The sequence below is a fragment of the Rhinatrema bivittatum genome, chromosome 10 (genome assembly GCF_901001135.1).
Source record: "Rhinatrema bivittatum chromosome 10, aRhiBiv1.1, whole genome shotgun sequence".
In the NCBI taxonomy this organism is placed as follows: Eukaryota; Metazoa; Chordata; class Amphibia; order Gymnophiona; family Rhinatrematidae; genus Rhinatrema; species Rhinatrema bivittatum.
Genome location: NC_042624.1, coordinates 14,259,080 through 14,285,630, shown reverse-complemented (window position 1 = coordinate 14,285,630; position 26,551 = coordinate 14,259,080). Strand labels below are relative to the sequence as shown.

The following is a 26,551-nucleotide window of genomic DNA, read 5'->3' as shown; positions in this document are numbered from 1 at the left end:
TTCTATTTCTTCTATTGAGCTTTCTCTACTTTGCATGTTTATTTCTTGATTTCCATGTTGTATTTTTCAAGAAGGTGAGGGAATATGGAAGGGAAGGCTAGAAAATCCTGTATGCATACATTATCCACCTCCCCCCCCCCCCCAAAAAAAAAAAAAAGAAATACCAATACACTTTAGCAGGTGCCAATCTGTGCAGGTAGTCTTAGTGGGATAACTTTGAAAGGGAAAAAACATCCCTACTTTCCCTTTGAAAAGTGGTGTAAAATATGTGGATAATTGTCTTGAAACTTCTGCAAGCTGCCAAATTATCACTGAAGAGGGATATTTCCAAAACTTCTTTATCCTGTTTACATGCCTATTTTCTCGGGTAAAAGGGCTTTTAAAACGAGATGTTTCACTACCATCATGCTGTTTATTATTTTTCAGAGTTTTTTTCACTTTGCTTGTTTTTTTAAATTTTATTTCAAATTCTTTTTCTTATTCACCTTTGCTAAATCAATTTAGTACACACTAATTTTAAAAGGGACTTCTATTGGTAAAACAAGATTTTATGTATAGAAATGGCCTTTAAGAATACTGCCAGTTGATATGTGGGTAAACTTATGCACATACACTATTAGGGGGATTCATCATTCCACAATGTTTACAGTGGAATGATGAGCCCCGAAGGAAAAAGGGGTGAGGGGGTAATAGTGTGCACCCTGTTGCATCATGGCGGTGCATTTTAGCCCACTGCAGTTGTGGTGTGGTGCACACTATCGCCCCCATAGCACCACCGTAAAAGGTGGTGTTATTTCCAGTGCTACTGTCTGCGATAATGTCTAAAACATTATCGTCCACAGTGGTACCAGAAAAACATTTCCCTTACCCCACCCTAACCCCTCACCTTTCCCTCATTTAAATTTTACCACCGTGATACAGTAGTTATCGCCTGTGATTTATTTATTTATTTATGAACTTTTTTATACCGACGTTCGTGAGAACATCACGCCGGTTTACATAATAACTCACAGAATGGAAATACAAAAAACAGGGAGGGGGAAGGGAATCAGGCGAGAAGAGAGGAGAGAAGCAACAGCGGAGAAAGGAGAGCAGAGGAGAGAAACGAGATAGGAACAAGTACCTCGGAGGAGGTACAGGTAATGTTAACTTATTATATAATCAATAGCAGAGCTCAAGAGTACAATAATAACAATACAGACTGTACTAGGGGTGAAAGGAAAGGGGGAAGGAACAGCAGGGGATAACTTAGTGAACAAAAAGGGCCGCATGATAAGTACAATAATAACAATTTAACAATGATAAAACCTTCACTGAAAATACACTCTAATTGGAGATCGTAAGGGGAGGATTATATAAACAAATTCATAATGTACTATGCTGGCACAATCACAAAAATAAAAAGATTCACAGTAAAACGTTCCTTAAATACAATAACGATTTCATAGAGATACAGAAATACAGAAAAAAAAACTTCACGGACTGTACACTTTGAGGGCGCTTGGAATTGTAAGCAAAGGGTTAAAGCAAAAAGGGATATAGCAGGGGAGGAAAGAAAGGGAAGGGGGAGGGATAGATAAGCAGAGTCAAAGGCGATGTAAAGAGGTAATGAAAAGCGCGAAGAAAATATACATTTTTGGGACCAGGTTATGTTTGGTCTGGGTCTGAATAAGCCAATTTGAAAAGCCAGGTCTTGACTCCTTTTTTGAATTTGTGCAGACATGGTTCTAGACAGAATTCTGTGGGTAGGGTGTTCCAGAGGGAGGGGCCTGCTATAGAGAGTGCTCTTTCTCTGGTGAGAGCATGGTGTGCGGTTTTAAGGGTGGGGGTATACAGAGTTCCTGCGAGGTGGGTTCTGGTGGGGCGATTGGATGAGCGGAAGTGTGATGCATCCTCGAGCCAAGCGTTATTGTGCTTGTGCAGGGAGTTATGAAGGATGGTGAGAGTTTTGTATTTTATGCGGGAGGAGATGGGTAACCAATGAAGGGCTTTTAGTATGGGGGTGATATGGTCACCTTTACGGGTATTTGTTATAATCCTGGCCATGGCATTCTGCAACATTTGCAGGGGTTTAATGGTAGAGAAGGGTAGTCCAAGTAGTAAAGAGTTGCAATAATCCAATTTTGATAATAAGGTCGTTTGAAGAACTGTACGGAATTTTTGAGCATTGAGAAGGGGTTTAAGTTTTTTTAGGATGTGGAGTTTGAAAAAGCCTCCCTTTATCATCGTATTGATGTGGTGTTTGAAATGTAGTTGTTGGTCTAAGGACACACCAAGCTCTCTCACATTTTGGGGGAAGGCATATGTGCTGGGGGTGTTGTCAGAGAACGGATGGAGTGTTTTGTCAGGGTGGTTTGAGATGATGAGGAGTTCTGTTTTGGAGGCATTACGAGCAAGATGGAGGATGGAGAGCAGGGTGTTGATGGATACAAGGCAAGATTCCAGGAAATGGAGGGTTTTGGTGAGTGATTCTTGAATAGGGATGGGGATTTGTACGCCATCTGCATATAAGAAAAAGTTTAAGCCAAGGTCGGAAAGAAGGTGGCAGAGTGGCAAGAGGTAGATATTAAAGAGTGTGGAGGAGAGGGACGATCCCTGTGTGAGGGGAACATGGGAGGATTCGGAGTTAGCAATGTTTACAGTGAAATCTCTGTCATTGAGATAGGAGGAGAACCAGAGGAGAGCTGTACCTGAGATACCTTTCTCTGGGGTGGATTTATCAAAATGCGGTAAGTACCCCATGTGATAGCAAAAGGGGTGTGTTTTATGCTAATATAGCATTTATCACAATTTGCACTAATTACCCGTGTGAAGAGCTAAGTTAGCACAAATTGCAATACCATTTCAGATTCTGCAATAAGTGCCAGACCTGTTGTATTTCCTGCATTCAATGAGAGAGAGAGAGAGAGAGAGAGAAAGAGAGAGAGAGAAAGAGAGAGAGAGACTGGCCATAATATCATGGCCCATAGGTAGGTATTTGTATCCCTATGGTAGGCCCACCTAGTAACTCGAGGTGGGGATTTGGTAAGAGTGTAGGGGGTTAGGGGCCACTTTGACATTCTACGTGACACCTACGAACAGAACAGTGTTCTCTTGTGAAGATTTGCTGGCCTTCGGAGTGAGGAAACTCACTCCAAGATGAGATTTGGACAAGGTTCTCTCAACCTAGCTTGATGGACTCTCTACCTGGGTAACATCAAGCTAGGTTGAGAGAACCTTGCCCAAATCTCATCTTGGAGTGAGTTTCCTCCTCCGAAGGCCAGCAAATCTTCACAAGAGACCACTGTTCTGTTCGTAGGAGTCATGTAGAATGTCAAAGTGGCCCCTAACCCCCTACACTCTTACCTAATCCCCACCTCGAGTTACTAGGTGGGCCTACCATAGGGATACAAATACCTACCTATGGGCCATGTTATTATGGCCAGTCTCTCTCTCTCTTTCTCTTTCTCTCTCTCTCTCTCTCTCTCTCTCTCTCTCATAAGCCTTACAAGAAACATCACAGCCTAACACATTTGAAAGATGTGTAGTTAAAATCAGTGTTATGGCTGTGCAATAGCTCTTTGCAGACAGGCTAACCCAGCCCACTCCTCCTATTTTTGGAATTTGCATCGCACCATACGATATGGTGCAATTGCATGCGTTAAAGGCCTATCGCATGCGTTAATGGGGCTTTTCGCATGCGATAAGCCCTTAACGCATGCGAAAACGCCTTACCGCATTTTGCAAAATGACCCCCTCTGTTAGGTGGGTTAGGAGGATTTGATGATTGACAGTGTCAAAGGCCGACAATATGTCAAGCAGGGCAAGAATATAAGATTGTCCATGGTTCATACCCTTAAGAATGGTGTCAGTGAGTGAGAGAAGGAGGCTTTCGGTGTTGCGAGCTTTACGGAAGCTGAATTGGGATGGGTGTAAAATGTTATGGTCTTCCAGGAAGTCGGAGAGCTGGGAATTAACTACCTTTTCCATGTTTTTGGATATGAAGGGGAGGTTGGAAATGGGATGGTAGTCAATAGGGTTGTTGGGATCGAGGGTAGGTTTTTTGAGGAGGGGCTTGACAACTGCAAGTTTGAGGGGATCTGGGACTTTACCGTATGAGAGGGAGCAATTGATTAAATCAGCTAAGCGTTTGCGATGGTGGATGGGATGGAGAGGAGATAGGGCATTATCACATGCAATAATGCTCGAAAACCCATGATAACTCCACTTCGCATTTTGATAAATGACCCTATGAGTTTGTGCATAGGTTTACAAAGAATATATAGAGCCATTCCTGGGGATGGACTTGGGGTAGAGTTTGTACATGTGCATACTTTCTTTTCTTTACTTTTTTTAATTTTTAATTTTGCATTTTCAGATATATTACAATATCATATATCAAGGAAATAGAGTTTATACAGAATATTTCTCTTAAGGCACAAATACAAAGGAATTCAATACGATATCAAATCTCTAATATTTAAGGAAATAAGGAGCCAAGATGTATAAAACAAAAAATAAAAGGGAGCTCACATATCTCGATATAATATTAAGCATTAACCAACACATAAGCTGCTTACACCCTACTTATCCCGATATTCGCCTCGAACCTTGCCCCCATAAATTCAGAAGAATGCTAAAAACCTGGCTCTTCCACCAGGCCTTCCCGGATTAACCGCGACGTCCTTTCCCCATTTCCCTTGATTACCAACCCCGACCTCTTGAAATTTGTTAATCTGTAAAAACTGTAATTCTTAGTCATGTAATCTGTAATATTTTGGCCATGTACTCAGTAAATTTTTTGTCATGTCATGTAATCTGTAAATACGTTTTTAAATTTTTTGTACTCTTTTAAATTCTTGTACTCTTGTAAAATTAGTTCCGTTATCGCTATCCTTCTCGCCTACTTGTTGCAATTTTGTGCAATGCTCTCTACTTTTATAGCCTCAAACCGTCTTCTGCCAGTTGCCCAATTTCTCCCCTCCCCGTTTTATTGTAATTTCCTCCTTCTAGTTGAAATGTAAACCGATATGATGTGTACTTTAATGTCGGTATAGAAAAGCTGTTAAATAATAATAATAATTATCCTAGCTACCATCTCTAACAGTCCTGTCTAAGAAACCTCTTAATTGTTCTGGTTCTAGAAACATATATTTTTCTTCCTGGTATTTCATATAGCATTTACTTGGATATCTTAATATCATGCTAGCCGAAAACTTCAGTTCTCATAAGTAAAAACGTTTTTCTACATTCTTGCTTAGGACGAACTATGGGCCTTATTTTCTAAGGCTATCACATGCTTGTGTTACCAGCACAAGCGTGCAATAGCTAGAAAGCTTAGCACATGCCTGCGCTAGTTACATCGGGGTGGAGTCGGCCCCGGAAGAGGTGTAGTTATTTGGCATGACACCAACAGTGATCGAATCGTGGAGGTGTGATCACTGCCAGCTAGTGCAGGACTGCCCCCCGCTTCGTTCCCCCCACCACCATTAGTGCCAGGATTCACTAAGCCTTGCGGCGTTAGTGAATCCAGGCCTATGTCTAGATAAATCCAAACTTGTTGACCGTGGTATTGTATCATCCTATTTCTAAAGAAGAATTTTAATACCAGGCTTCGATTGCATTCAAATGTGAATGAAACTAACAAAGTTCCCCTTGTTTATATTTCTATTTGTATAGACATCTCAAGCATCTCAGTAATGTTCAACAACTATTGATCTTGTATTTCTGTACCCAGAGGAATCATTGGTTTACTTGATATACAAAAAAGCTTTAGTGACCACTGGAATAGCTTCCTTTGGGATTTTAAGACATTCCAACAAATAAATTTTGACTATATTAACCATAGGTATTTTCTTCAAAATAGGGAAATTAACAAGCCTAAGATTCAAATATTGAAGGGTATTTTCTATAGTTTCACTGCTATTACTAGCAACTGTAACATGGAATAGGCTTAGTTTGTGGGTACTTGCCAGATTCTTATGGCCTGGATTGGCCACTGTTGGAAACAGGATGCTGGGCTTGATGGACCCTTGGTCTGACCCAATATGGCATGTTCTTATGTTCTCAGCTATATTTTCAGACTTAATTAAATTTGTTTGGATGTTCTCCATCGATAATTTTTCCTCCACTTTCTCAATTTTTTTCCTGATGTAGGTTTACAGTCTTTTCTATATTTAATCCCTTTTTACTTGTTTCCAAAAATGCCTGTGTTAATGTCGATATCGCTGACTCTATAGAAACTAAGTCATTCCATAATGATTCTAGAGTCACAATTGGAGGCTTCTGCAAGGTAAATACTTTTGCAGGTATTAAAGTAAACGGTTCATGAAATGTGCTACCTTTTTGTTGTTTCATGCTGACATATCCATTAGGGGCTGAGGTGTGGATGCAATACCACCCACAGGAGTTCCCTCACCTCCCTCGTTCGCTCTTTCTCCGCCTTCTCCGTCCGGACCAGGGATACCATCTCCCTCGTCTTCAACCTCGGGGCGCGTGTCAGATCTTCCAATTCATCCCCAGTCTGGCCTTGAGGCGGTGATGGCACCTCTGGGGCCACTGGACATAGCGATATCATCTCGATCATGGAGAGATGATATTGCTCGGTCATGGAGAGCTCCTGGATATCTCCCATTCCAATCCTCGCTTACGACACTTTCAGGGTGGATTTGAAGATCGGGGTGGATTTGAAGATCGGGGTGGATTTAAAGATGGCCGCCGCCATCTTTAAAGATGGCGCCAGCCATCCAGTGCTTCTACCATGTGACAGTGGCCAGCCAATGGCACGGATACCCTGTCACATGGTAAGGGCAAAGGGCCATCGGCGCCATCTTTATGAGTGGCAGCTGATGGCCCAAGAACGAGAGATCGCTCCTGGGACTATCACTAGACCACCAGGTAATTTTAAAATGTTTTGGGGGGATCGGGAGGGTGGGAGAAGCTAAGGGGTCATCTTTAAAGGGTCGGGTGGGTTTTTTTTTAATAGGGCCATCGGCGCCATTTTTGAGTGGCAGTCAAAATGGCGCCGATGGCCCGAGAGCGGGAGATCGGTCCCTGCGCCCCCACTAGACCACCATGTACTCAAAAACAGTTTCGGGGGGGTGGGGGAAGGTAAAGGGTCGGGCCTCACTAAAAAAAAATTAACGATGTGAATCGGAACCGATTCCGATTCACATCTCCAGCGATCAGATTTTTTTCTCCCTCCAGCCGAACCCGATCGTTAAGATAATCGGGCACACGATTCACATCTCTATTATTAAGTGCCTAGCACCAGAGAGACTGCACATTAGTATGGTACATGATAAGGCTATGTTCCTCTATCAACTTGATATTTGGAACACTTAGGGAGGTTCTGGGAGAAGGAAGAAAGGGTCTGGTGTGAGGGAGGTGATGTGGCAGACATTTTCTATTCAAGATTGATTGGGTGCGAGAGGGATTGGGGACTTTTGAGTAAGATTCTAGTTTTTAGATGAAGAAGAAAGTGAATCAGTTGATCTGGACATAGGCATAGCCAGCTAGATTTAAGCCAACTTTCACAGTATCTAGGTTTGGCCAACTATGTTACTGCTGCTAACTTTGTTCCCCTGACCTACCCTGCCCTCAGTAATGCCCAGAATTTGAACAGCTAATTTTAGCCATTGAATGCCAGTAAAATTTCAAAGGTTTTAGTCTAGCCAGTTAAGTCTTAACAAGCCAATTAGCCCCCTTTGAAAATGTACCCACTTATCATTAAGTAACACACTAGCATAATTTTGCAATAGATACAGCATGCAAAGGAAATTAAAATATCAATTAAATGAAAACAAATGAAATACTAACCAATGCAGCGAGGTGGTGATGACCACTTTTCATTCTTACATTGTATTTCTTCCCTTCCTTGAAGTGTATAATTCTCTTTACATACATACTTTACTTTGTTACCACTATAATATTCAATATCTGGCAGTGTTTCAGCATTTAGCAGTTGTGGTACAGGAGGACATTTGATATCTTGCCCTTTAACAAAAGAACATTAATTAGCTTTGTGATATCAACTATATTTCTCCATATTATTTCCATAAATAATGACTGTTCCACTTAGTGGGGCACCAGAAGTAAAACCATAATAAATAATTGCAGGATATATTTTGTCCTGACCCATGGACTCAATGACAGTGCTGAGGCACAGGCAGTGCTCACAGACCTCCAATGCATAGCAGAGACACCTAATAAACAGGCTTGGAGCACACACATATGGAGATTCTTTATTTCATTGATTTCATTGTCATATAACATTTTTTATAACATATATTCAAAACAATGACCAAGAAAAAATATAGCACAAACTGCAAATGTAAACTTATCATACATTCATAAATCATAGAATCAGTAGTAAAATAAAATCATTCTAATGCTAAAAGCCATATAAAATAAATTAAAACAAAATAATAAAAACTTCAGAAAATAAACTTTTGTAGGCAATACAAATAGAACAGAGTACAACATCAATAAAAATAATAAATTAAAAGCCTATTCTATAGGGAGTTGTGGTCTCTGCACCCCCACCCAGCTCATCTGAGTTGGAATTCCAAAGGCTGGAAAGCATTTCTTCTCCTAAGGGAAAGAAGATGGAATCATCCAGGCCTGTTTGGACTGAAGTACTGTTTGGACCTTTGGGAAACAAGTAAATCAAGATTTTGTAATCTATGCACATTGATTGACTTTACTTTTAGTAGTTAATGCAACTAGGAAATTAATTTCCAATTTAGTAGCCAGAATTCCAAAGCTTGTATAGAATCTTTTAATCTATATGCTTTATACTGTACATTAGTTCCACAAAATGTATATGTACAATACTATGGATGTCAATTTCTTTTAAATGAATGGGTATTCTGAAACTAATGGGACCATATTTATTTCATTTGTAGATCCCCAAAATGAATGGATAGGGTCTCATTAATTAAACAAATATTGTTTGATGTCTATGGGCCATAGAAGTGAATAGAGAACAGGTATAAGTAACTATATCAACCATCCCTTCCCTGTGAGCCATGAATGACTTGTCTTCTCAGCGCCTGGGCAGGACATGATGGCAAGGACACCGCTGATACAATATATCATAGTGAAATATTTTTCTAACCTACCCTATTACTGCCATTAAGTGACGCTGACCCTGAAGTTTGAGCATGTTTGAGAAGTACAGCATTTCTTCTGTAGACTTTGTCTAAAATGTATGTAGCATTTGGAGCTCTCACAGAGTTTTCAGAAAAGCTTTCTGGCTGCTGTTAATTTTAATCTGTGTTGTACTGGTCTCATCCACTGTGATAACCAGCAGAGAAACAGAGGCAGTGGCAATTTGCTGCTGATTTTCTCTTTTCTGGGGGAGGGTAGAGAGTCTGAGAATGGGTAGGAGAGAGTGCTGAGATTTGCAGTAGTGCTACTTAGTATCTGTCTAGGCACTAGTCCAGTGAGTTGAGCAGTGCACAGATGCTGAAGAATACCAGCCAGGTTGCCAGTCTGTTTTTGTATGTGGAGCCTGTCAGCAGTCTCCACACTAGTGCACAGCATGATACTACACTCACTGTGTATGTGTATGTGTATTTTGAGCCTGACCTTTATTGATGATGTCGCTGGAGAGGCAGCTCAGAGAGTAGGCCACATGGCAGCAGCAAATATTTTGATGCACCACCAACTTCAGCAGTCACCCTACACCCCTTCTTCAGAGCATATAATATATGTATGTGCATGAGAGGGGACAGAAAATATTGCAAGATGGGGAACAGAGAAAATTTTGTGTGATAGTAAGCATGTATATGTATGAGCTTGGGGAAGGTGAGGGGACTTGTCATCCATATGTGTGTGTCTAAGAACAGGTGTATTGTGGGGACAGGAGGACAGAGAGTGTATGTTTGGAGGGAATGGGGGACAGAGTATGTATGTGGGAGGGACATGGGGACTGAAAATGTGTGTTGGGGGGGTATGGAGGACAGATAGTGCGTCTTTGTGGGGGGACAACAGAGCAAAGAGAGTGAGTGTGTGGGGAGAATACAGGGGACAGAAAGTATGTGTGTATAGGGGAAGACAGAGAACATGTATTGGTGTGAGAACATGTGTATATTTGTGTGTGGAGAGGTGGGGTGGTGGACAACAGAGAGCAAGTAAGGGGGAGAGAGAGGAAAAAGTTAGTGTACTCCCACCTTGCATCCCCCAACTAATACACAACAATCTCAGGGTGACTGGAAATCAAGTTTCCAGATATGGAGAAAGGTTTTTTGGGTTTTTTTTGTAATCCATATTAGTTTTAATTATTATTGAATCTTATTTGATGTGTCTGCTGTTTTGGAATATTTTATTTGTATATGTTAGTTATTAGATGTTATTATTTTTGTCAGCTGTTTTGAAATATTTATTTTTTATTGGCATGGCGTTACTATTTATGATTGATGCTTTATGAGGCATAGTTATTCTGTTTTTGCATTGTAACAGTGCATAGTCTGGCTTGTTGCAGTTCTGAGTTTAGATTTTGTCTACAAGTTTCTATTTATAATTTATGGTCTCTTTATTCTATATTTTATGAGGGACTGTCTGTATTCTGTAGAAGTGACCAAAGGGTGAGATTGTGCTAGCATGTAGTTTCAGTGTAGGGATCTATAGCAGCCTGGCTTGTTCTGTTTTTCTAATAGGAGGTGCAATGGTGTATTAGGGCCTGACAGTTGATGCTGTTTTGGTATGGGAGATTTATTATATTGTAATTATAATTCAGTTTATTCATGGTTTTCTGAGGGTCAAGACCAAACCCAATATGTGTTGTAATAAAGCTAAGTTCATATCGGTTCCAAGTGTTTTGCTTTGGCAGGGTTTTCCAATTGCACCATAGCAGTGTGCATAAACATAATATGCAGGTTGTAAGTTATATTTGTATTGCTATGTCCTTTTCCATATAAAATAGTTTGTTATAAATACATAATTTTTAATTGTGTGGGAAGTCTGTGGTGGGAGGGGGGGCACTAGACTATAAGATTTGCCTAGGGCGCCTAATACCCTTGCCCCAGCCCTGGGTGTGGGGGAGGGGGATAGATCAGGTCTCCAAGCACTCCCAGAGTGATTGTTTTGTGCCTTTGGAATGGGGTGTGTATCGGGCGCTTTAATTTTCCTGCAGAAGCATTGGGAAACCACATTAGTGGTTGATGGGCTACATGGAACATAAAGTATTGGTCAAGGGAGCCAAGGGAGGTTGGGAGGGCAAGGAAGCTGAGGTTTGGAACTGGGAGGCAGGGGTGGAGCCTTGAAACTTTTTCTTCTTTGGCCACCTCAGGGAGCAGTGGACATGGTGGGAAAGAGGGTCCCATAAGACCCTTAGAGGTTATCCTACCAGAAGGGTGCAGTCTGTGGGCTACATGGTCTTTGAATTAGATAAAATTCTGCACTGCTGTCCCCAATACACCCAGGGAAAGTTAGCTATACCTCTTTGGTCTGCAAATTTTGAGGCAAGCTATATTATGTAAATTGCCTAGGAACTGCCAGTAATGATCTGATTTATATTCGGTTCATTTTAAAATCTGTGTTGCACCAGGTTTTTCGGAGGGAGATAATACATAGTATTTGAAATACCATCCATTATCTATGCATATTCAGGTACATTTTCAAAAGATTACACGTATGGGGTAGATTTTTAAAAAATACGCATGCATATCCATGTGCCCAAGCTACCTGGCATGCGTGCATAGACGTGCAATTTTATAACATGCACGTGCCAGTCCGTGCACGTTATAAAATCTGGGATGGCACATACAAGTGGGGGGGGGGTGTTTGAATTTGGCAACTTTTGTGCGGTGACGCATCAGGGCCTTCCTCAGTTCCCTCCCAGTCTGCTCCAATTAAGGAGCAGACTGGGAGGGAACTTTCCTACCCCCTACCCTAACCTCCCTTCCCCTCTCCTCCCCACTCTCTAACCCCCCTTTTTTTTTACCTTTTATTTCGCAATTTACTTCATGGCTCGACTTGAAGTAACTTGCGTGCACCGGCAGCCGGGACAGCGAGGAATGGCACTGTCCCAGCCCGGCCTGCCCCTTCACAGAGGCCTGGCTTTTGTGCACGTAACAGGGGTTACGCCCGCAGCCGGGCGTCTTCTAAAATGTGTGCAGCGCGCGCAAGGCCTGGCCGCGCGCGTAACCCCTGGTTTTTACACGCGGGGGGGGGGGGGTGTTAAATATCTTGCCAATAAAGTTTACATACTATCATAGCAGGTTTACAAGCCCTTTCACAGGGGCGGATTGGCCTATCGGGGGGATCGGGCTTCCCCCAGTGGGCCGGTCGCTGCCATCACGTGATTTGTTTTTTTTTTAAACTTCCCGACCAAAGACAAGAAGAAGGTCTGCTGGCGCTGCGGCCCGAAGAGAAACCTGCGGGCAGGGCCGGTGGAAGCACTAGGCCAGGGCCTGAGGCACTGTGAGCAGTGGTATCCTGAGGGGAGCCAATGCCCCCGGGCGCAGGGAGGCTCATGCGGAGCAGCGACAGGCAGATTGGCAGGGCTGTGGTGGAGCTCATGTCACCACGGCCCGAAGAAAAAGATCCCGTTTAAACGCACTGATGCTCCTCCTCTTTCCTGCCTGTGCGGCCCTGGAAGTAAACGTTGCCGGAGCCGCGTGGGCAGGAAGGAGGAGGAGCATCAGCATGTGCAGAAGAGGAGCAGCGCGTATGGGCCGCTGCGAATCTCAAGTCGCAACGTCCCGAGAAGAGGAAAAGGCCTGGTAGCAGGGCCGCCGCGGCCCGAGAAGATCAGGGCCGCTGCAGAGCCCATCCTGCAGCGACCTGCGAAGAGGAGGCCCTGAGGTGAGAGAGAGGCTGAGGGTCTGTAGAGTGTGTGTGTGCGCGTGTATGAGATGAGTTGAGAGATTGTCTGTGAGAGTGAGGACCTGAATGTTTGCAGAGACAGCATGAGAGCCTCTGTGTGTGTATGAATGATTGTATGAGAGAGAGCCTGTGTGTGTGAGAGCCTGTACTTGAGCAAGACAGCATGTGGGAGTGAGAGCCTGTGTGTGTGTATGAATGATTGCATGAGAGAGAACATGTGACACTGAGAGCCTTTGCTTGAGCAAGACTGCATGTGGGAGTGAGAGAGAGCCTATGTGTGTGAGAGTCAGATAGCATGTGCCAGTGAGAGACTGTATGTATGAATGATTTTACATGAGAGAGCATGTGACAGTGAGAGCCTGTGTGTGTGAGAGAGAGAAAAATGCATGTGAGAATGAGAACCTGTGTGTTTGAGGGAAGAAGATGGAGAGAAAAGAAACAGAAAAAAAGACAATATAAAAGGAATTGGCAAAAAAAATAAGAAAGGGAAGGTGGGGAAAAAAAGCCTGTGACCAACCAATTAGAAAACTAAGATCAGACAGCAAAGGTAAAAAGCGCTAATAAATCAACTCCCCACCCAGCTCTATGACTTCTTTTCCCTCCCCGGCAAAAGAAAAGAGGCGGGGGTCTTCTTCTAGCAGCCAAAAAAGAGCTCAGACTCTCCCAACTCCCAGCAAAATCTGACTCTAAACTAGAAATAGGCCTCTTTAAAGCAAACCAACTCCAAATTCTCCTCGTTTTCGCCCCTCCAGGGCTTCTTGAATCAGATCCCTCCTCCATTGTAGAAATCATCACAAAACACCTGAACCTAGATGCACCAGCCTTGATCCTAGGAGATTTCAACCTCGACAATACCATCCTTACATCTAGCTGTGAGGCCCTTCTAACTACACTTTCATCTATGGGCTTTAAACAGATCATCAACAAGCCCACCCACAAAGCAGGTCATACCCTTGACCTTATGTTCATAAACTCTGGCTTTACACACTCATCCCCCATTATATGCACTCAGGTCCCTTGGTCGGACCATTCAATAATTTCAACCTCTTTCAAACTGACAAAAAACCTCAACACCCATCCCACTCAATCTTTGTTTCTCTACAGGAAATCCTGCTCCTCTGAAGACCTCAGTAGCCACCTGGCTAAAGAACTCCCACACATTGACCTGGCAGACCCCAACACTGCCCTACTTTCCTGGAATAACATCACAGAGTCAGTAGCAAATAAATTATGTCCAATTTCTTCAAAAAAACTTAATCCCAATGCCCCAAAAAGACAACCTTGGTTCACCAAAGACCTCCGAAAACTCAAACAATACCTCAGAAAGAAAGAAAGTGAATGGCGTAAAATACCTTGTCCAAGCACTCTATCCATATACAAATTTGCTCTTCACCAATACAGGAACTGTACCTTAAGAGCAAAAAGGGATTTCTACGCCCACAAGATCCACAACATTATCTTCGACCCCAAAGCTTTATTTTCATATGTATCCGATCTAACACAAACCAATGCCCCAACATCCCCATCGATCAGGCACAATCCAAAGCAGACGATTTGGCGCTTTTCTTCCAAAACAAAATATCCAACCTATTAGCTCTGCTGCCCCCGGGCACATCTCCTAGTACCAGCCACTATCTTCAAACAAACAAAAAAATATCTCTCGAAACATTCGAACCAACTACTGCTTCAGAGATCCACTCTCTCCTAAAGAAATTGAAACCTTCCTCCCATCCATCCGACCAAATCCCCACTAAACTTCTCTTGCTAATACCGGACACCATATCAAACACCCTTGCCGATATTATAAACTGTTCTTTAGCACAAGGAATCTACCCAGATGCCCTAAAACTAGCATCTATCAAACCCCTTCTAAAGAAACCAAATTTGGATCCAAACGACAACAACAACTTCCGCCCTATTTCCAATCTTCCTTTTATAGCTAAGTTATTAGAAAAATTAGTCAACTCTCAACTCTCCGATTACTTGGAAGATCATAAAATACTGTACCCAACACTATACGGATTCCGCAAGGCACTAAGTACTGAATCCCTCCTCATTTCTCTGACAGATCATATCATCATGGGCATGGACAAAGGACAATCCTTTTTACTAATTCTCCTAGATCTGACATCGGAATAAAAGGAAGGGCTCTGTCCTGGTTCAAAACCTTCCTCAGTAACAGAGGGTACAAAGTCAAAATAAACAATAAGGAATCCCTTCGCTGAAATTCTTCACTAGGAGTTCCACAAGGATCCTCTCTTTCCCCCACCCTTTTCAACATTTACTTACTTCCTCTATGCCAATTATTATCTAAACTTCAAACAAAACACTTTCTTTATGCAGACGACGTGCAAATATTGATCCCCGTCAAAGAATCAATTACAAAAACACTCGAATTCTGGGAATCCTGTTGACAAGAAATCAACCTCCTCCTCTCCAGTCTAAACCTGATTTTAAATTCGGCAAAAACCGAACTCCTCCTCATTTCCACAGAAAACAGCAACACCACACAAATTACACCATCAAACATCTTTGTCTCCCAAGCTAGAGACCTAGGAGTCCTAATCGACAACCACCTAAGTTTAAAAACATTCATCAACCGTACCACCAAAGACGGCTTCTACAAACTTCAGGTTCTGAAAAGAATAAAACCACTTCTTCATTTTCAAGACTTCAGAACTGTCCTACAAGCCATAATTTTCTCCAAGATAGACTACTGCAACTCTATCTTGCTGGGTCTCCCTGCTTCTTCCATAAAACCACTCCAGATGTTGCAAAACGCCACTGCCAGGATTTTAACAAATGCCAGAAGAAGAGATCACATCTCCCCCATTCTCAAAAAATTACACTGGCTCCCAATTCACTTCAGAATCCTTCACAAGTCCATCACCATCATCCATAAAACCATCTACTCGCAAGCCCCTCTCAGCCTCCAAATCCCGCTCAGACTACACTCCTCATCAAGACGAATCAGAGAAGCATACAAAGGATCACTACACATTCCACAAACAAAAGTTACACACCATCAAACATTCAGAGATCGGGCCTTTTCTACTGCAGGACCATCTTTATGGAATGCCATTCCCCCTGACCTCAGACAGGAACCTTGCTTATTAACATTCAGAAAAAGACTAAAGACATGGTTTTTTAGGCAAGCCTTTCCTGATCACAACTGACTCTTCTAACTTTCTCACCAGACAGACAACAACATCAACTTGTAAATTTCCTGTCAACACCATGTAAATAATTCCTCTCGTTGTTACTGCCTATATCATTGCTTCTACTCTTCTTCTTCTCCCAGTTCCAATTTCCCTTGTTTTATTGTAACTTACTTTTCTACCCCTCAACACCTGTTTTTCGTTCAAAGTTATCACTCCCCTTGTTTTATGTAAACCAGCATGATGTGATTTTATCATGAATGCCGGTATAAAAAAGCCCTAAATAAATAAATAAATAAATAATAAATAAATTACTTTTTAGTGATTGGCACATGTAATCTTTGGGAATGTGCAAGAGTAGCACTTTCTCTATGCGGATCTCACAATGTACGAGATCAGCACGGAGAAAGTGGAAGCCCACCGGGCCTGCACAGAGGAGGCAGCAGAATGGGCTTTCAGTGTCTGTAGCAGCAATCGGCACCTCCCCAATAGCCATGTGACAGCAGTGACAGTGGCAGCAGAGGAATGAGAGAGGCTATGAGGTTGCTGGCAAAAGAGAGGGGGGGGTCTGCCTTTAGTTTGTGCATGTGCGTGAATGGGACTCTGCCTGGGGGTCTGTATGTGTGAGAATGAATGGGTGCATGCCTGGGGGATGGGGAGGGAGTGGTGTGAAAATTAATGGGAGCCTGCCTGGGGGTCAGTGTGTGTGTGTGTGTGTGAGAATGACTGGGAGCTTGCCTGGGTGTGTGTGTTTGTGTGTATGTGAGGGAGCCAGTGAGTGTGTATGAGAAAATCCAAGGGAGTAAGAGTTTGTGTGTGGAGGGGAAGAGAGTGTCTTAGAGCCTGAGAGTGTGTCAGTATCAGTGAGAGCAAGAGGTTATGGTGGATATAAGAGCATGAATGTATATGTATGTGACAGTGTATGTGTGAGAAAGAATGGACATGTGAGTATGTGTGAGAGAGAGCGGATAACCTCCTAATCCTCGACAATATCAGGGTGACTGGAAATCAAGAGCTCCCACAGAAGGGGACAGCAGGGGCTTTTTAAAATCCTTATTAGTTTTAATTATTGAATATTATTTGATGACTGCTCTTTTTGAAATATTTTATTGGTGTTATATACAAATTTTTGAAAATTTCCCCGAGTTAAATAACTGGAATTTCTATTCATCAGCAGTTTTGAAATATATATTTTTAGTATGATTTTCCAATTGTGATATTTTATAGTTCTTGATTTTATTGTTTGATGTTTTATGAAGAATGATGGTATTTTCTGTTTTTCCATTGCTGCATTACATACAGACTAACTTGTCGTGATTTCCAGTTCAGTTTGTCTGTGCATTTCTGTGTATATTTTATGGTCCCTTTATTCTGTATTTGGTGACTCACCAAATTGTATGTGTAATTGGGTACCCATGGGCCAGTATGGAGAAAAATCCCCTCGGCCACTATTTTCCCACAACCAGCCCCTGCCCTTTTAACCATATTAAGTGAACTTAACACAGGCAAAACCTATTAACTATTCAATGGCATGTAACAATTTTCAAAATTCCACTGTCATGGGTAAACTACATTTACATGTGTAAAACTGTTCTTTAAGTACAAAAACGTAATCTGTCTTAACAGTGAGGTATCCTGTAAACTGGCTTTTGTAAATATCATCTTTCTGTAAATAAAGACAGATCTCTTTATTGAACTAAAGAATTTGCAGTAATATGGACTTACAGAGCCTTTTAACGGCTGAGGGGTCAATCAGTGGTTTTCTTTACTTCATGTCTAAACTATACAGGGAAGTGTTAATGATGCAAGGATATGCCTCCTCTGCCTTTACCAGTTAAAGATTCACCTACAGGTCAACTTTAACAACCAATCAACCACTAATTGCTACCCATGCAACTCATGCCAGAACCAAACCCCAACACAAAGTTACACAGATCACAGGGTACAATGAAAGCCTTATTTACTAAGTTACCTTGAACACGTTTACCTTCTTCTTCATTAGTAATATTCCTATCAGCAATGACTGTTGGGGACTTTTTAGACTGCATAGCTGAAAATAAAGAGCATACAAAAATCTTTATTAACCTATAATCTTAATTCTATGAGCACTTATAAAAAAATTATGATAAATACATTAAATTTGTGATACCAAACATTGGGCCTCATTTTCTAAAGTATTGCAGGCCTGCGATACTTTAGAAAATTGCGCTACTGGGGGGCGGTCCTGCGCTAGCCGGCAGCGATCGTACCGCCGCAGTGCAATCGCTGCCGGCATCGCGCCCAGTAACTACACCATAGAAGGTGTAGTTATTGGGCGCGAAATAGCCAGCGAAAAGGGCCTTACCTTTCCGCTGTGCGCACTGTCCTCGCGGAGTCGGCCCCGGTGATGCCCCCGACTCCTCCTCTTCTGGGGCCGACTCTGCCCCGATTTCAGTAGCGCAGGCCTGCGATAGCTTTGGAAAATTAGGCCCATTGTAATATGTGAAGATTGATATTGTTTCCTATTTGAACCAAAGCTAGTTAATCATTTAACTTAATATCCTATGACATTTACCCTATAAATCTATGATTGTGACAGTATGAGCAATTAATATTTTGGCTTATTGTTAAATATGTGAGGCTTTACAGGGTTCACAAGTATATTAAGGGTAAATAAGAAAGTGTGTGGACCCATTTATTCAAATAATTTTCTACTGGCATGCCTATGTAAGAAAAAAAAACAAATTTCTATACAGACCAATCTTTTACAGAAGTTTGTGCTGGTTTATAAAATAAATCTACAGGCATGGTAGTAACAAAACCAATATATATTTATAAAAACAAATATACGAGTCAAAATATTTCATTATAAATATATGCTGTCTGAAACATCAGGGGTTTGGATTTAGGAGACCCAGAACTGGAATAGTGATATTAGGGACTTAGTAGATCCAAACCCAAGCTTACCAAATCTGTTTTGGGCAAAATAACACATGAATCCCCATACACATCATGTTTTTAATTAAATAGTTGTCAGTTTCCCTTTGCTGTGGCCCCAAAAATTATTCATTGAGAGAACATCAGCTATAGCACAAAATGCCAACAATTTTGGCAACTTGTGTCATAGATTTGAGAGGGAAGATGGTCAACCCAGGTGAAAATTGGTTACATTTGGCATTTCAGTTGCTTTCCTAGATCCCCACAATTTAAAAAAAAAAAGCTGTTTTCTCAGTCTTTTGATTTTTTTTTTTTGTAGCATTCTCCCATTAAAACACAACAGAAAACTGCTGAAAACTGCTGCCTTGCAACACAAAGAGGCTGACTACCTGCCTACCTGAACTCCAAGCTCCGGATCACCCACAGCACTGCCTCCCCCATCGGTGGCTGACCACGCCCTCGCCTGACATCATCAAGGTGCCAAGTGGGCCCATAAGCATCTGTGAAGGGCTGTAGGTGCCATGTGCCTGGCGTCGTGAGCCTAAGGAGTGTGTGTGCTCCTTAGTGTGACCAGAGAAACAACAATATACTGAACACTTATTTCTTTTTTCTATCTTCTCTATTAACTATTTTTTGTTACAGAATCTCAAGATATAAATAGCTCCAATTACGGTCTGCACAGGGAATGGAAAAAACAGCACAAGATATCATAAACCCAAGGAAAAAACACACCGCCCACGAACAATTACGAACATAGCAAGTAATATGAATACTTTTTATAATAACTACCTAATCCTTGCTTTTTTAATTTTCAATGCCCAATCGATCACTAAGAAAATTCCAATAATAAATGATCTGCTTATGGACTCCTTACCCGATTTTGTAGCCATAACTAAAACCTGATTACAAAAGACTGATAAGGTATTAGTGAACCAAATTGATGATGACAGATACTCGATTTTTTTAATTCCATAAATGAGAAAAAAGAATTTACAATTCCATGAACGGGAAAAAAATAATTTACAATTAAAATTAATTGATCATATGTCTCCACCCTATGAAACTGCTTTATTTGATTCAAAAAATGTGCAAATCTGTATATTTTACTGTCCCCCTGGATTGCTTGACCACAACTGCTCCCCCATTATTTAATTTGTAACTCATAGAATAAATCTTGATAAACCTGCTATTATTCTTGGAGATTTTAATATCCATATAGACTGTGCTCGGCCCACCCCGGCTTTCCAGAATATACTAGAAGCTTTTACAGCATTAGGTTTCAAACAAATTATTGAAGACTAACCCTGCAATGTGGCAAATTTAATCTGTATCAACTCACGATTAACAGAGTCAGTCCCTCCTACCAAGACCCCAGGCCCATGGTCTGACCACTTTCTGATTCATGCCAAAATAACATTTAATACACATCAACTTCGTCAATACGCGAAACTGGTCACCTTCCCCTATCATCCCCATTCAAACTAGATACCCTTGATGAAGCAATGAAAGCTAAGGTTGAAAATCTGGATGTCTCAGATGCTGATTTTGAAATCATATCATGGTTTGACATGACAAGCAATGTGGCAAATAATATTAACCCTATTCATTTTAAAAACATAAAATTCCCACATATGACCAATCATTTGTATATTTCCAAAATTAGATTAGCAAAAAGAGAACTCAGGAAAAGAGAAAAAACCTGGAGAAAACTAAAAATACCTCAACTCTATCAGCATACAGATCCTACCTGACTTACTATAAATGATTGATTAATAATTCAAAAAAGGAGTTTTACACTAAAAAAACTTCCAAAAATTAAATTACAATCCGAGAGTATTATTTTCTATTGTAAAAAACTTGACAAAAGACATCAGCTATAACCAACCACAATTAACAGAAGTTAGATGTAACGAAATTGAACTTTTTTCAGGGAAAAAAGTTATTAACTTAATTAATGAAAATCTTAAAATAGAGGATCAATCTATTGAAATAGGAACAAAAGAAGTAAATGCCTGGGAAGAATTTGATTTAACTAGTGCCGAGGAAATTAATGCTATTATTAATAAGTAACCCTGCAAATCATCCCTTAGATAATATTCCAACTCATACATTAAAACAGATTAAGGATATAATTATCCCTCCAATTATGAACATAATTAACCAATCCCTCTCTGAAGGACATGTCCCTGAAATTCTAAAAACTGCTGAAATAAAGCCAATTCTAAAAAAAGATAATCTCGACTCATCAGTCCTCAATAACTATCGACCCATATCGACTCTCTCATCTATATCCAAAGTATTAGAAAAAACAGTGTAAAAACAACTAACAGAACATTTGGAAAAGCAAAATTGCTTACCTTGTAATAGATGTTATCCCAGGACAGCAGGATGTAGTCCTCACATATGGGTGACGTCATCAGCGGAGCCCTAGTGCGGGAAAACTTCTGCCAAAGTTTCTAGAAACTTTTGACTGGCAGCCTGAGGCTACTGAGCATGCCATGATACTCTGTGCCACAGGGGTCTCACTTCAGTCTCGTATGTAGCAATAAGCTTTATCAAAAATAAAGTTAGAAAAAATAAGAAGGCCCCAACTCTGCGGGGTGGCGGGTGGGTTCTGTGAGGACTACATCCTGCTGTCCTGGGATAACACCTATTACAAGGTAAGCAATTTTGCTTTATCCCAGGACAAGCAGGATGCTAGTCCTCACATATGGGTGATTAGCAAGCTAGAGGCTGAGTCATTTAATATGAAGGCAACAGTAATATGTTGTTGTGAAAATGAGTCAGTCGAAAATTACAGCAGATTGGTTGTAGAAGGAGTTGGGATTATACTGGAAACAAGTTCTTTAAGACAGATTGTCCATAGGCCGAATCCTGTCTTCCTTGCTTGTCCAAGCAGTAATGAACTGCAAAAGTGTGAAGAGAAGACCATGTTGCTGCTTTACATATATCAAGGATTAGCACTGAATGGAAGTGCGCAACTGAGGTTGACATTGCTCTTACGGAGTGTGCCTTTACTCGTCCTTTGAGAGGAAGGCCTGCTTTTTCGTAGCAAAACTGTATGCAATCTGCTAGCCAATTGGATAGAGTATGTTTACCCACTGCTTTACCCGGTTTGTTTGGATCATAAGAAACAAAAAGCTGATTTGATTTTCTGTGTGTTTCAGTGCGGTTTAAGTAAAAGGATAGGGCACGTTTACAGTCCAAGGTATGTAAGGCTGATTCTCCTTGATGAGAGTGAGGCCTTGGAAAGAATGTGGGTAAAACTATGGATTGGTTCAAGTGGAATTCCATAACTACTTTGGGAAGGAATTTTGGATGCGTACGGAGGACCACTCTGTCATGTAGGAACTTTGTGTAGGGAGCATATGTGACCAGCGCTTGTAGTTCACTAACTCTTCTAGCCGATGTAATGGCTATGAGAAAGATAGTCTTCCATGTGAGTAATTTAAGTTCACAGGAGTCTATGGGTTCAAAAGGAGAATGCATAAGCCTTGTTAATACCAGATTCAAGTCCCATTCTGTGACTGGAGGTCGAATTGGTGGTTTGAGTTGAGTTAAGCCTCTCATAAATCTGCTGACAAGAGGTTGTATGGATATTGGTGCATCTCCCACCTTGTTAAGGTAAGCTGAGATTGCACTTAAGTGTACTCTTACAGATTAAGTCTGAAGACCAGAGTCTGAAAGATGGTATAAGTAGTCCAGTAACGAGGTAGTGGTGCAAGTGAAGGGATCAATGTTGTTTTGCTTGCACCAGAAGGTGAATCTTTTCCATTTGGAAGCGTAATTCTTTCGAGTGGAAGGTTTACGTGAAGCTATAAGCACTTGGGAGATATGAGTTGAGAGACTGAGTGGTTGTAAGGTTAAGCTTTCAACATCCATGCTGTCAGGAATATGGATTGGAGGTTGGGATGGCGCAACCGACCCTGATCCTGAGTTATTAGAGTGGGAGCTATTCCCAGATGAATGGAATCCCTGACTGATAGATCTAGAAGTGAGGGAAACCATACTTGACGAGGCCAGTATGGGGCTATGAGTATCATGGACCCTTTGTCCTGTTGTAGCTTCACTAGAGTTTTGGTTATGAGCGGTATTGGAGGATACACGTATAGTAGGCCTGAGTTCCAAGGATGAGCGAAAGCGTCCTTGGTTGGTTGATTCTTCTGTCTGTGCAAAGAACAGAACTTGTCCACTTTGTGATTCAGATGTGACGCAAAGAGGTCTATTGTTGGTTGTCCCCAACGCTGGAATATCCTGGTCACTACTGAAGGATCCAGGGACCACTCGTGTGGTTGGAACTGACGACTGAGTCGATCTGCTACTACATTGTGTATGCCTGCTAGATAAGTGGCCCGGAGGAACATTGAGTGGTTCAGGGCCCATCCCCAAATCTGTGCAGCTTCTTGACAAAGGAGATACGAGCCCGTACCCCCCTGTTTGTTGATGTACCACATGGCTACTGTGTTGTCTGTTTGCATGAGAACAGTCTTGTGTGAAAAGCAGTCCTTGAACGCATGCAGTGCATAACGTATAGCTCGAAGTTCCAGGAAATTGATTTGGAATGTTGATTCGAGCTTTGTCCAAGTACCTTGGGTCTGGAGGTTGTCTATGTGGGCTCCCCAACCCAAGGTGGACGCATCTGTAGTTAATGTTATCTGTGGGACTGGTTGTTGGAAGGGTAGGCCCTTGCGCAAATTGTCCTTGTTTGCCCACCAAAGCAGAAATGAGTGTAGCTGGTGGGTTACTTGAATTGGAGAATGCAGTGGTTGAATGGATTGAATCCATTGTGATCTTAAAGTCCATTGGGTTACTCTCATGGCTAACCTTGCCATAGGAGTTACATGAACTGTGGAGGCCATGTGGCCTAGTAAGGTTAGAAACTGATGAGCTGTTGCTTGTGTCTTTGAGAGAATCGAGTTTGCTAGGAAGGATAGTGTTTCTGCTCGAGTCTCGGGTAGAAAGGCTTTTGCAATAGTGGTGTCCAGGTCTGCTCCTATGAATTGGAGTATATGAGATGGCATGAGATGGGACTTTTGATAATTGATGAGAAATCCCAAGGAGTGAAGTAGAGCAATTGTCTGGTTGAGAGAAGTTATTGCTCCTTGTTGAGATTGACTCCTGATGAGCCAGTCGTCTAGAAATGGGAAGACATGGACACCTTGCTTGTGCAGGTGTGCTGCTATTACTGCCAGACATTTTGTGAAGACTCTGGGAGCAGAGGCGAGTCCGAAGGGCAGTACCCTGTATTGGAAATGTTGATGACCCACCATGAACCGCAGATACTTGTGGTGAGGAGGAAATATTGGGATGTGAGCATACGCATCTTGAAGGTCCAGAGAACAAAGCCAATCTTCTTTTTGGAGGAGTGGAAGCATGGTACCTAGCGAGACCATTCTGAACTTTTCCTTTTTTTGAAATTTGTTTAGATTTCTGAGGTCTAGGATGGGCCATATGCCTCCTGTTTTCTTTGGAATGAGGAATTATCGGGAGTAGAATCCTCTGCCCTGCTGAGACTGGGGCACTGGTTCTATGGCCCTGGATTTCAGAAGGGTGGATAATTCTATTTGTAGTTGAATAATGTGATTTCTGTTGGGAGGAACCAGAGGTGTTTGAAGTTCTGTAAGTACTGCTAGGAAATTGAGCTTGTACCCGTGAGATATGATGGAAAGAACCCATTGATCCATTGTTATGGTTTTCCATGTATTGTAAAAGTTGGATAATCTTCCCCCCACAGGAAGCTCTGGCTGAGGATTCAGAGATTGGCTTAGTTCTCTGGAGATGTTTTCAAAACCCAGCCGTGGGACCTGTTTGAGTGGCAGGTGCAGGTCTGGTTGTTCTTTGTTGGCGAGGCTCTGTCCTATGCTGTGTTCTTGACTGGCGAGGCCTAGTTGCAGGAGGATAGTATCTTTTAGGACGGTAATAGGGCCTGCGAATATCCCTCTGCTGGGTGCAAAGTACAGCGTGGGTAGTGGCATCATGAGGCATGGAAGATAACTGTCGTAAGGTCTCAGTATGTTCTTTTAGTTGAGAGACCGCTTCTTGAACTTTTGTTCCAAATAAGTTATCTCCTGCGCAGGGTAAGTCTACTAATTTTTCTTGGACCTCTGTCCTGAGGTCTGATTCTTTTAGCCAGGCCCACCTCCTAGCACTTATACCAGAAGCTGCCACTCTTGAGGCTGTCTCAAATGAGTCATATGCAGCTCTCACTTCATGTTTCCCCGCTTCAGAAGCTTTTTGAACTAGATTTTGTGCTGGGTCTCTGAATTCCTGTGGTAAAGATGGTATAAAGTCCTCCATCTGCTTCCATAGGTTCCTTTGGTACTGTGTGATGTACAACTGGTAGGCTGCAATCCTAGAGTTGAGGATGGCACCTTGAAACACCTTACATCCAAAGGTGTCCAAGAACCTATTATCTTTCCCTGGAGGATTAGAGGAGTGCACTCTGGATCTTTTCGCTTTTTTCTGTGCTGATTCTATGACCACAGAAGAATGTGGGAGTTGGGATTTTTGGAAACCTGGTGCAGGTTGGACTAAATAGGTGGAATCCATTCTTTTATTGATGGGAAGAACAGAGCAAGGATGTTCCCACATTCTTTGCTGAAGTTGGAGAAGAATATCGTGGATAGGTATTGCCATGACTTGCTTGGGGGGATCTACAAATTGTAGCACCTCAAGAGTTTGGTGACGTATATCCTGCTCAGACTCTAACTTAAATGGAATAGAGTCGGCCATCTCTTGTATAAAAGAGGAAAAAGTAAGGTCCTCTGGTGGAGACTGTTTCCTTGGATGTGGAGGAGACGGGCCAGACATTAAAGTTTCTGAGGTGTCAGACTGTGTGTCACTCCATGAGTCATATTCTGGAGTATGGGACCTGGTTTTCCAGTTGGATGTGGAGGTGGTACACCAGAGGGTCCTGGAATGGGTTCTTGGGAAGAAGCCTCCTCTTCCACCGGGTTTGAAGGTAAGGAATCTAGCAAATCTTGATATTTTTTCTGAAGAATTGTGTATAACCTTGCTTCAGATGATATATCCACTGCAGAAGGAAGTGGCATCACAGATTTTGATTTTGCCATCGATGACATCGGTGCCTTTCCTCTCCATGACTGTTCCGTACCAATAGTAGGTATGTACGTCGATGCCGGATGAAAAGGCACAGGAAACATCGGTGGTGTACCCGATTAAAATGTAGGTATCAATGAGGGCATCGTGGATAATGTTGTTGCCCGTTCTGGAGCTATGAATGAACCCGAAAACTGGATGGGGCTTTGCACTGCTATGGTGGCTGTAGACATGGCAGTGAGCGGCATCGACCCAGTGTCTGGTATCGAGTGAGTACCTGTTCTCAGGACAGTTGTCGACATTGGGTCAGTGCCCGGCATCGGGACGGTGCCCGGCATCGGGTCGATACCCGGCATCGGGTCAGTACCCGGCATCGGAAGATGTCCCGGAATCAATGTCATCTTCGATGGAACAGACATCAGTACCGATTGTACCGGCATCGGTGACGTCGACGTTAAAGTGGACATCACCGGCATCAGCGATGTCGCTGGCATTGGTGAAGGCACCGGTAAGTGTTCCTTGATCGCCTGTAAGACTGCCTCTTTTATATAGGCCATGAAGTCTTGCGGTATCGACGAAGACGGTGTGACCGGTGGAAGTATCGATGC

General features: G+C 42.2%; 1 protein-coding gene across 2 annotated transcripts in view; it reads right to left on the bottom strand.

The window, feature by feature from the left end:
* The window catches only part of CFH (complement factor H), a 633,102-nt gene that overhangs the window by 204,720 nt on the left and 401,831 nt on the right, over positions 1 to 26,551 (bottom strand). For both annotated transcript variants that reach the window (XM_029617534.1, XM_029617535.1), the window contains 2 exons: positions 17,941 to 18,018; positions 7,798 to 7,974 (listed from right to left, as the gene is read on the bottom strand). In XM_029617534.1, the coding sequence (XP_029473394.1) occupies positions 7,798 to 7,974; positions 17,941 to 18,018 (255 nt within the window). The remainder of the gene's footprint in view (positions 1 to 7,797; positions 7,975 to 17,940; positions 18,019 to 26,551) is intronic.